The following is a 12,578-nucleotide window of genomic DNA, read 5'->3' as shown; positions in this document are numbered from 1 at the left end:
ATACACTAGCGGAACAGGTGTTACAGTCAAAAGAGCAACAACAGAACCCCAAAAAAGCGAAACTCTTTCAACCACATGGACACAGACACAACTTCCTGTCGATAAGGGGAAAATGATAAGGTGGATTCCATTTAGTAAAGATTGGAAAACATTTTTGCTTTGTTAGCTTTGTCTTTATCCCTCCATCACCAAGGCTGCCCCCAAGAGGAGAACATGCTAGGTCAAGGGCTGTGGGATGATCTGTGATGATCTTTATGTACGCCCATGAATCAACATCATACACATCAGCTACCACAGCAAGTGAAATCACTGCAACACTTAACAAAGAGCTACTGTCAGTTTTAGAATGGATTATTAGTAATAAGTGATAAATAAAAGTGATAAATAAAAAACTAAAAGCATTGTATTTGGGACAAATCATTAGTTAAACCCTAAACCTCATCTAAATCTAGTAAAGTATAATGTTCAGATTGAGCAAGTTTAGGAGAATAAACTGCTTGGTGTGTAACTCTCAATTGTAAGCTGACATTGTCAAAACATATTGAGTCAACAGTTGCTAAAATATGGAGAGGTCTGTCCAAGATAATGTGCTGCTCTGCTTTCTTGACATCACAATCAACCAAACAAGTCCCATAGGCTGGACTACTGCCCACTTATATGGTCAAGTGCTGCAACAAAAGACATAGGCAAATTACAGTTGGCCCAGAACAGAGCACAGGGGGCTAATATCAACAACATGCATATCAATTTCTTCTGGCTCAAACTAGAGTAGAGATTGGCTGCATCATTGCAGGTCTTTGTAAGAGGTATTGACGTACCGAACTGTCTGTTCAATCGCAGCTCAGACACACATACATAACCCACAAGACTTGCCACCAGAGGTCTCTTCACAGTCCCCAAGTCCAGAACAGAGGCTAGGAAGCACACCGTAATATAGAGCCATGACTATGTGTAACTGTCTTCCACCTCAGGTAATTCAAGCTAGCAGTAAAATCGGAATAAAAAAAAACAGATAAAACAACACCTCACAGCACAATGCGGACTGTGAGAGACGCACACTAACACACACACTCTAAAACACCCACTCTACACGCACCCACACATTATTCTTAGTAATGTAATGTAGTATTGAAATGTAAGAATGGAGCAATGTACATTTGTATAATGCACAATGGTTTGTATAATGTTTTATCTCTGTTTGGACCCCAGGAAGAGTAGCTGCTACCTTGGCAACAGCTAATAGGGATCCTTATAAAATACTAATACTAAATACTAGATTGGACTCCAAAGAAATGCTGATATTAGCAGCAGGGAATGAGGCCAAACTGGGCCAAACCTGGCCAAAGCGGTCCAGAACCAGGCCAGTCCAGCTGGAGGGGTGTTTTGGGGGTGCTGTCCAAAGGCGCTACACATAACAGTGATGGATTGCAGCACCTAAATCTCCTCTGGCCATCTGCAGCCTGTAATGTGGGGCACAGGGGTTCCAGGATAAAAACTAAATAAGAGAAGGAAGAGGCACAAATATTTATTTATTTATCTGACCAAGCAGTGAGGTTTTACTTTTTCTGATTGGGGAGAAGAGATTGAATTGGGTACTCAAAGCAGAGAGATATCCTGGCACAAAGGTCCTCTACATATAATCAGAGAGAGTAGCTGGATGGAAGATATATTGTTACAGAAAAAAAAAAATGTCTAGTGCATTATGAAAGGTTTTGCCTATACACCTTTCAGTAATGCAAGAAGGGTGATAGGCAACTTGCAAAAATGGAAGGCTTGTTGATCACAGCAGGTCATCACTGACAAAGGGAACAATGTGCCGTCTCCTGCCAAATGATTGGACCACCACTTACGTATGTATACCTGCTCAAGTGTTTTCAAATAACCCGGCCAATCATCATCACGATCAGCCCTTCACACGAGCTCTAATGAACACACAATTCTGATATCTCTTTCGGTGTAGTCCCATTGCTGCACACAGCAGATACAGCCAGTCTTGGGAAACCTCTTGGAATGGCCTCACCCTCACCATCATAATACCCAGAGCCTTCTGCTGTATTAAGTCATCCTGGAAATAGAGGGCTGTGTCCTGATTATTCCAGTTCATCGAAGATATTCACTGTGGGACAACAACTGTTTATCTGCATGTTGCTGCATTGAAATTAACCTTTGTTGGTGGTGACTGTTACAATGTGGCTCTGTTGATGCATCTTTGCATGCAAGTCAGAGGCATGTTTATCATGCAGTGCACGCTATGTAGCAACATGTGTGACTTTAATTGGTTTTTGGCAAGCACAAAAAAATACACTGAATTTATTTTATGATATCCCCGCTCTTTGACTGGGCTATAAACAGGGTTATAATAGGGCGTTCGTCCACAGTGCTCATAAATTAAAACTATGTGATGGCCATCTCCTGAAAAGCACAGTGCAGTAAGTACAGCCCAGTCAAGGGATCTGGATTTACACATTTTCCAGAGTAAGGGATCTTCCTTCCACAGTAATTGCTCTCTCTCTCCATTATTTGAAACCTGCATTTCATATATCATCCTGGACTCCGGGGAGCAGGAGTTCAGTACAGGTTAGAGTGGGGCTCTTGGCTTCAGGTATGCTCACTGTAATTAGGATGGGTGCCAAAGTTTGGATTTAATATAGCCCTTGGTGAGTGTGCAGGGGCTTGCTAGAAAGTCTTTAGTCCATACCCCTGGGAGCATGTCAAGCATTTCCATGTCAAAGGATTCATCCGTGTTTTAGCTCAGGCTTGTGTCACAGCAAGGTTTCCAGTGGCCAGGGATTGCCTTGACTACACACTACTACATTTGCCTACAGAAAGCCTGACTGCCCATGTTTGGGATCTGCTATGGTATCAGTAGGAAAGCTGTTTTATAAGATGTATTATGTGCTCTAAGAAGATAATGGCTGCTTTACCAGTTCAGAAATGTTTCCCAAATTTGACAATCATTCATATCAAACCTGAGACAAATATCATTGCAGCAGAAATATGCAAGTTAGTCGATTCACGTTTTCCCCAAACATTAGTGTAGAATGTCTAATTGTACCAACAAAACCGACTAATGAGGGTTGCCAGGCCCTTGTTTGGAGGATTATTCAGTATTCTATTTAATACCACCTTCTTAGAATAAAGCTGACTGCACAAACAACTAATACGTTACCCTTAGACCCCCAGCACTCATTAAGTGTCCATGGAGAAAACAAAGAGGCAACTGTGAGCTAATTGTAAATGTAAACGGATTATAACTACACATAGTACAGCAGCGGAACAACGACAGTACTCTAGCACACATCAGGGCAACATTGTCTTTGACAATGAAACAGTCATTGTTATGAGGGTAAGGTGAGGACGTCTAGCATTGGGCTGCATGCTGATCCTTTTTCCCCAGCTGTAGAAATAGGTTTCTGAATTGAATTAGTTGATGGGCATGTGGAACAGAGAGGTGAGAGGATTATTAGGCCGAGTAAGAAGGTCTAACTAAGGGGAGTCAAACTCAACTTCTGGAGGGCCGGTGTGGGCTGCTTTTTTTAAAATCCTGGAATCTGCATAGATAATAAGTGAATTAACTCAAAATTGGGTCACAAGGACAGAGTAATTTGTGTACAATAAAATAGAAATTACAGTCAATTATATACTTGTATCCTATGGGATATTTCGTAATATGACAATCATTTTCATCTGGGCTTTGATTAGGGGCCAACCGGTTGAGGTGGAAAAATGATACGAGTGCTATCCAATATCCATCACAATGCCCAAGAGTAAGACTATGTTCTTGTACAACTTGAAGTAAGAAAATGGTGGACTTGTGAGAGTTGACTTGGTAAAGCAGACTGGCATTCTCCTCTCTGTCAGTCGCTTTGTTGCTTTGCCCTGTGTTCATTTGGAGATACAGTGGAGTGGTTTTTTTTCTCATCAATGTTTTCCCCCCTTATCTCTCTCACTATAAACTCTTGAAGTTGTAGAGATTATTTTTCAATTTTCTAACCTTCCTCCTGGAGAGTGTTTTTCACCATCCTCATCAACACAGCAAGATATCACATTCCCTGAGCTTCGGTTCAGTTTACCGTTTTATAAGTGATTAAGCACACTTTTGTGCAGTTGAAATCAAAGGGAAAAGTATTTCAGAGAACAACTGTGTAATTACTTATATGTTTGCCTGTGGGCTTTTCCCACTACCACAATCAATGATTCTGTCCTCTGAAATGATAAATAATAAGTAACCTAGGGCTAGAGGCTAAATGGATTTAGGAGAGCAAATCAGATTTTTCACCTTTGAAAGAGTGTAGGAAACATTTTTAACAAAAATTGACATATTAATGAGTCTCAGACACATTTTAACATGTTTCAAATGAGCTGAAAAATAACCAAGACGTAAGCTACCTGAGCTCCAACAATTTTAGTAATATAGAGTAAAGAAAAGCAGATGGCCTTCTTAACAATCTAAAACGCCAAGGTATTCAAAGCAACTTCCAATTTATATTTTGTCTGGTGCTCTCCTTTTTTGATATATCAAACCAGTATATTTTCAAACAACCATGTCATTTGCTGACTTCAAGCTAAAGGGATTATGCAAAAAGCATGTCTTTCTTGTACCTCCAAGATATGAAACAAAGCATGAGGAATCGGCCAGGAAAAGCAAATGTGGCATCTCTGCTGTATACTGCTTTTGGCAAATGAGGCTGGATCATCCTCCGGCAATTTCTGTAGGAACTGGATGAAAGAAAATGATTGGATTTTCAAGTGACTATATCCTATATCTCCTATAGCTGTGGCAATGGCCCTGCGATCCTCCAATCTAACCTTCATTTTTTTTTTGCTATGTCTTATAATAAGATCTGCATTGATTAGTAATGCCCTCTCAGTAACAACCAGTTAATTAAATGTGAGCAATAGTTCCCATGCTGAATAATTGCTTTGTAATTAGTAAACCAAATAGGAAATCAAACTGAAAGGAAAATCTATAGATGGGAATATGGAGGCAAATACATGGGTTTATGTAAGCAAGACCCCCTTTGGAGAACCAAGGAATATAAAGAGGAATCCATAATATTTACTTAATAAAAGCCTTAAAGAGGCTGAATGGAACTTTTGGCTTTGGGGCTGTTGAGCCAAATGGAGTCGCCCAAATGGACAAAAAATATTATCCATAAAATACCTCATTGGAGAGAAACGGGCAAACCGCTTCCCTCAGCCATGAGCAATTTTTTTCTTCTTCATGAAATAAGAAATCCTTCCTGTTCTATCTTTTATCTTTAAGAGTATTAGTGTTGTAATTATACTTATTACATGTCATTGTATTTTTATAGTCTTTTCATATGGCATAGTCATTTAGTTTTACATAAAATGGTCGCTCTTACCTGAGATAATGGAAGCGAGACGGAATGCATCAGGGTGGCGAACAGGCTTCACAGGTTCATAAGGGGATGTTTCATAAAACTCTCGACCTGGGAAAACAGTCAAGTTCAAGTTTAATTTGTCACATGCATAACTACAGTGAACTGCTTAACTTGCAAGCCCTATCCAACAGTGGAGTAAATATTATAACTAATAAAAATAAGAAATGAAAAAAGGAGAAATACAGTGCCTTGCGAAAGTATTCGGCCCCCTTGAACTTTGCTACCTTTTGCCACATTTCAGGCTTTGCACGCCCAATTTTTCAGTTTTTGATTTGTTAAAAAAGTTTGAAATATCCAATAAATGTCGTTCCACTTCATGATTGTGTCCCACTTGTTGTTGATTCTTCACAAAAAAATACAGTTTTATATCTTCATGTTTGAAGCCTGAAATGTGGCAAAAGGTCGCAAAGTTAAAGGGGGCCGAATACTTTCGCAAGGCACTGTAAGAGAGGAAGCCAGCCACTGCTCATGACCTGGCTTATACCATCCCTACGGTGAAGCATGGTGGTGGCAGCATCATGCTGTGGGGATGTTTTTCAGCAGCAGGGACTGGGAGACTAGTCAGGATCAGGGAAAGATGAACAGAGTGCATTCAGAAATTATTGAGACCCCTTCACTTTTCTACAATTTGTTACGTTACAGCCTTATTCTAAAATGTAAGAAAAAAATCCTCATCTATCTACACACAATACCCCCTAACGATGAAGCAAAAAATGATTTTTTTAAATGTTTGCAAATTTATTAAAGATAAAAAACAGATAAACCTAATTTACATAAGTATTCAGACCCTTTGGTATGAGACTCGAAATTGAGCTCAGGTGAATCCTGTTTCTATTGACCATCCTTGAGATGTTTCTACAACTTGATTGGAGTCCACCTGTGGTAAATGTAATTGATTGGACATGATTTGGACACCTGTCCATATAAGGTCCCAAAGTTGACAGTGCATGTCAGAGCAAAAACCATGAGGTTGAAAGAATTGTCCTTAGAGCTCAGAGACAGGTTTGTGTCGAGGCACAGATCTGGGGAAGGATACCAAAATATTTCTGCAGCATTGAAGGTCCCCAAGAATACAGTGGCCTCCATCATTCTTAAATGGAAGAAGTTTGGAATCACTAACACTCTTCCTAAAGCTGGTAGCCCGGCCAAACTTAGTAATCAGGGGAGAAGGACGTTGGCCGATGGTCACTCTGACAGAGCTCTAGAGTTCCTCGACCCTAAGCACACAGCCAAGACAATGCAGGAGTGGCTTCAGGACAAGTCTCTGAATGTCCTTGAGTGGCCCAGCCAGAGCCCGGACTTGAACCCGATCGAACATCTCTGGAGAGACCTGAAAATAGCTGTGCAGCGACGTTCCCTATCCAACCTTTCAGAGCTTGAGAGGATCTGCAGAGAAGAATGGGAGAAACTCCCCAAATACAGGTGTGCCAACCTTGTAGCGTTATACCCAAGAAGACTTGAGGCTGTAATCGCTGCCAAAGGTGCTTAAACAAAGTACTGAGTAAAGGATCTGAACACTTATGTAAATGTGACATTCACATTTTTTTGCAAACATTTCTAAAAACCTGTTTTTGCTTTGTCATCATGGGGTATTGTGTGTAGATTGATGAGGTAAAAAAAACAATTGAATCAATTTTAGAATAAGGCTGTAACATAACAAAATGTGGAAAAAGTCAAGGGGTCTGAATACTTTCCGAATTCACTGTATAGGGTCAGTGCCAGTACCAAATGTACAATGTGCAAGGATACTGGAGTATTTGAGGTAGATATGTTCATGTAGGCAGGGATTAGGAGAAAGTGACTAGAAGCCGGATATATTTTTTTCATAAAATAATAATAAACAGTATGATGAAAAAGTTTTTGATAACACTGAAAATGAAAGTATGCTCACACCCACATAATATAGTGGCACATGAATTACAGGGTATGTGTAGAGGTGCATTAAATAAAGGAATACACACATGCAGACACAGTATGATCTCAAAATATATAAAAAGTTTTTGACCTTCACATGTTTCTAAGGCAAGGAGTCATGGTTTTAGAATCATTGCACAGGATAATACCAGTTTTTTTGTGCTATAGCAATGAGCAATTATCTACTGTATAGTGTACCTAAAATGTTAATAACAGAAACCAGTGAAGGTTGAATTCTACAGATGTTGTCAACTTGAGTTTTTGGCTCTTAATTGGTCTGTCTGACCAATAACACATTTTACACCCTGAAGATTTCAATAGTGTGAACAGTTGGCTAATTTTGTGATATGCAAAGCAGATCGTTCACCACGGTCAGATAATTTCCTTTTGGAAAGAACATTTGGCCATGGTGTTCTGTGGTTTGGGTCAGGCAGCCTCCAACGCTGAACTGCCAGGGCTATGTTTGTAAAAAATGTCAAATTAGCACTCAACTGACTGCACTACTCCCCTGTGACTCTCTCTCAGAAGCCCCTAATCCTGCGTTTAAAATTCACAGCCATTCGGTGTGATTCAGACAAACCCTCCAGTGTGTAATAGCTTTTGCATTTTGATCTTAACAGAAACACAGCAAGGCTGTTGTGGGACAGACAGGGAGCCCACCGCAGCAAATGAGAAAATCCAAAATCTGTGGGGAGATGTGAAGCTCAGTGGATAACCCTCCAATCAATAGATATCACCATTTTGTTTATCACACCGCTCCGTGCTGATGCTACTTCAATGGAAGGTAGTGTGTGCTTCACTTATGTATGCATGCACTACTGTAAGTTGCTCTGGATAAGAGTGTCTGCGAAATGACTAATGTAATTGTATAATGTGTTGATCATGTTATACACTATGGTGCATATTTCATTATCAGGCTGCGGATCAGGCGGAATAAAAAACATAGCCTTGAAAATTTCACTTACATTTTTATTTTACCTTTATTTAGCCAAGTCAGTTAAGAACAAATTCTTATTTTCAATGATGGCCTAGGAACAGTGGGATAACTGCCTGTTCAGGGGCAGAACGACAGATTTGTACCTTGTCAGCTCAGGGGTTTGAATTTGCAACCTTCCGGTTACTAGTCAAACACTCTAACCACTAAGCTACACTGCCGCCCCAATTAATAACACAGTCTTATGTGGGTTCACAGTACGTTTGTTGAAAGCAAAACCGAGGCATTGTATTACGATACGTTATCTTAGTATCCTAAAGAACAAAGGGAGAAACTACAGTAAAACAGCTATGGAAATATAGAAGTCAAACTAAAGATGGTTTACAATAATGCCAAATGTCTAAAAGACAGGGGTGGAAGTCACGCAACGCCATCTCCTCCCAAGGAGCCATCGTTAGTAGACACGAGGAGTTGCTTCGCGGTCTGATAGAAGGGTTCCAGGATGTGGCCAAACGTCACGACATAGCATTGGACGCATTGTGGGAGAGATTCTGTGTGTTTCCTACCAGGCAGCCTACCACGACTGAAACCTCCCAGCCCCTCAGTAACCCAACTGGGAGCAGCGCCATCACCCCGGTTTTCCGGGAACCCTGCTTACCTCCCTCGGAGCGCTACGATGGTGATTCCAGAACCTGCCTGGCCTTTCTCTCCCAGTGCTCCCTCGTTTTCAAGCTGCAGCCTTCTTCATTCCCCTCGGACTGCTCAAAGATAGCGTACATTATCATGCGGATGTCCGGGAGGACACTCGCCTGGGCCACGGCGGTGTGGGAGCAACAATCTGCCATCTGCCTCAGTTTGGAGATATTCGTGGCGGAGGTGAGAAGTTTGACGCTCCGGTGTCCGGGAGAGAGGCTGCCTGGAAGATACTCCAGCTTTGGCAGGACTCCCTCAGTGTGGCAGAATATGTGGTGGGGTTCTGCACGCTAGCAGAGGATGGTACTTGGAACCCGGAAGCGCTGTTCAACACGTTCCTGCATGGATTATCGGAGGAGGTAAAGGATGAGCTGGCAGCCCGAGAACTTCAGACTGATCTCGACTCACTCATCACTTTAACCATACGGATCGATGGTTGGCTATGGGAACGTAGGAGGGAGAAGAGGTCCGATTGTGGTCCCAATCGCTCACTCAAGGATCCCACCTTGCATCTGAACTAAGGAAGTCCCCGGCGTCTATGTCCTCGAGAGGATCTGAGCTTACCCAAGTCCCTCCAAGAGCCTCCGGAGACTGCAGATTCAACTCTTCCTGAGCCGATGCAGCTCAGCAGGGCTAGGCTGTCTCCAGCCGAACGGGTACGCAGACTTGAGACCCAGAGTTGTCTATACTGCAGTACTGCCAGTCACAATGTGTCTGCCTGTCCCTTCAACAGACCTAGCTCATTCGTTGGAGTGAGTACTCTGGTGGGCATCACAGATAATTTTTCATCTCCCCTTGCTCACCCCCCTCTCCATGCCATACTGCGGTGGGGCGGCCAGTCCAAGGTACTCATCGACATGGGGGCCGAAGTGAGTCTCATGTACCTTACCCTGCATCCGAACTGGGCATCCCCACTCAACCCCTCTCCATTCCCATGACTGAATGCCCCTTGTCTCCGGTTTCCAGGCCCACCCCTCTCCCCCATCTCATTGACGGACGACCGGAGCACATGGTGAGATGTCTCCTGAGGGTTCGACCTCGGGGCAGGGGATTCCAGTACCTGGTTGACTGGGAGGGTTATGGCCCAGAGAGAGGAGAGATGCTGAGTCTCTGTTAGGTACATCCTGGACCCAGGCCTCATCTCTGAGTTCCAGCGCCAGCACCCTGCTCAACCAGGTATGCACCCAAGTAGGATGCCAGGTGACGTCCCTAGAGGGGTGGTACCGTCACGCCCTGATCTGTTTCACCTGTCCTTGTGCTTCTCTCCACCCCCCTCCAGGTGTTGCCCATCTTCCCCACTTATCCCATGGGTATTTATACCTGTTTTCTGTCTATGCCAGTTCGTCTTGTTTGTTCAAGCCTACCAGCGTTTTGTGTCTCAGCTCCTGCTTTTTCCAGTCTCTCTTTTCTCGCCCTCTTGGTTTTGAGCTCTTCCTGTCCTGACTCTGAGCCCGCCGGCCTGACCATCCTGCCTGACCCTGAGCCTGCCTGCCGTTCTGTACCTTTGCCCCTACTCTGGATTACCAACCCATGCCTGCCTTGACCTATCGTTTGCCTGCCCGTTACAATAAACATTGTTACTTCTACACCGTCTGCACTTGGGTCTTACCTAAAAACCTGATACACCTGCTCTTTCCATGACATAGACTGACCAGGTGAATCTTTGTGAAAGCAGTGAGCACTTATTGATGTCACTTGTTAAATCCATTTCAATCAGTGTAGATGAAGGAGAGAAGATTTAAGCCTTGAGACAATTGAGACATGGATTGTGTATGTATGTCATTCAGAGGTTGAATGGGCAAGACAAAAGCTTTAAGTGCCGTTGAACGGGGTATGGTAGTAGTTGTCAGGTACACCAATTTCAGTGTGTCAAGAACTGCAATGCTGCCGGGTTTCTCACACTCAACAGGGGTTTGGACCTGACCATGGAACCAAGTAAAATTGAAATGATAACTTAACACAAAATATAAATATTCATAAATATTCATTAACAAACATAGCTTATTAGACACATTTCCACTTCCTGAACACATATTACTTAAATAAAAAGCATACATCAGACAAAAGTATGTGGACAGACATTCAAATTACTGGATTTGGCTATTTTAGCCACACCCGTTGCTGATAGGTGTATAAAATCGAGCATTCCGCCATGCAATCTCCAAAAACAAACATTGTCAGCAGAATGGCCTCACTTCCGGCGTCGACAGAGATGGAAACTATGCAGTATTTAGTTTTTTACGTGTTATTTCTTACTTTGGTACCCCAGGTAATCTTAGGTTTCATTACATACAGTCGGGAGGAACTATTGGATATAAGAGCAACGTCAACTCACCATCATCACGACCAGGAATACAACTTATCTGAAGCTGATCCTCTGTTTTGCCCACCACAATGGATCGGATCCCAGCCGGCGAACCAAAACAACGTAAAAGGGGCAGACGAAGCGGTCTTCTGTTCAGGCTCCAGAGACGGGCACATCGCACACCGCTCCCGAGCATACCACTCGCCAATGTCCAGTCTCTTGACAACAAGGTAGATGAAATCCGAGCAAGGGTTGCATTCCAGAGAGACATAAGAGACTAACGTTCTTTGCTTCACGGAAACATGGCTCACTTGAGACACGCTATCGGAGTCGGTACAGCCAGCGGGTTTCTTCACGCATTGCGCCGACAGAAACAAGCATCTTTCCGGTAAGAAGAAGGGCGGGGGTGTATGCCTTATGATTAACGAGACGTGGTGTGATCATAACAACATACAGGAACTCAAGTCCTTCTGTTCACCTGACTTAGAATTCCTCACAATCAAATGTTGACCGCATTATCTACCAAGAGAATTCTCTTCGATTATAATCTCAGCCGCATATATTCCCCCCCAAGCAGACACATCGATGGCCCTGAACGAACTTCATTTGACTCTATGTAAACTGGAAACCACATATCCTGAGGCTGCATTCATTGTAGCTGGGGATTTTAACAATGCTAATCTGAAAACAAGACTCCCTAAATTCTATCAGCATATCGATTGTGCAACCAGGGCTGGTAAAACCCTGGATCATTGTTATTCTAACTTCCGCGACACATATAAGGCCCTCCCCCGCCCTCCTTTCGGAAAAGCTGACCACGACTCCATTTTGTTGCTCCCAGCCTATAGACAGAAACTAAAAAAGGAAGCTCACACGCTCAGGTCTGTTCAAACCTGGTCCGACCAATCTGATTCCACTCTTCAAGATTGCGTCGATCACGTGGACTGGGATATGTTCCGCATTGCGTCAAACAACATAGACGAATACGCTGATTCGGTGAGCGAGTTTATTAGCAAGAGCATTGGCGATGTCGTACACACAGCAACTATTAAAACATTCCCAAACCAAAAACCGTGGATTGACAGCAGCATTCGGTTAAAAATTAAAGCTTTTAATCAGGGCAAGGTGACCGGAAACATGACAGAATACAAACAGTGTAGCTATTCCCTCCGCAAGGCAATCAAACAAGCTAGCGTCAATAGAGACAAAGTAGCGTCTCAATTCAATGGCTCAGACACGAGGTACGTGGCGGATCTACAGTCAATCACGGATTACAAAAAGAAAACCCGTCGCGGACCAGGATGTCTTGCTCCCAGACAGACTAAAC

At 42.9% G+C, this 12,578-nt stretch overlaps 1 protein-coding gene across 1 annotated transcript in view; it reads right to left on the bottom strand.

The window, feature by feature from the left end:
* The window catches only part of LOC139410734 (GDNF family receptor alpha-2-like), a 67,105-nt gene that overhangs the window by 37,023 nt on the left and 17,504 nt on the right, over positions 1 to 12,578 (bottom strand). Inside the window, exon 3 of the mRNA XM_071156178.1 lies at positions 5,367 to 5,453. Coding sequence (XP_071012279.1) covers positions 5,367 to 5,453 — 87 coding nt within the window. The remainder of the gene's footprint in view (positions 1 to 5,366; positions 5,454 to 12,578) is intronic.

This window comes from Oncorhynchus clarkii, chromosome 6, assembly GCF_045791955.1.
Source record: "Oncorhynchus clarkii lewisi isolate Uvic-CL-2024 chromosome 6, UVic_Ocla_1.0, whole genome shotgun sequence".
NCBI classification, from domain to species: domain Eukaryota; kingdom Metazoa; phylum Chordata; class Actinopteri; order Salmoniformes; family Salmonidae; genus Oncorhynchus; species Oncorhynchus clarkii.
The sequence above is the reverse complement of the archived record's forward strand: the minus strand, read 5'-3'. Positions and strand labels throughout refer to the sequence as shown.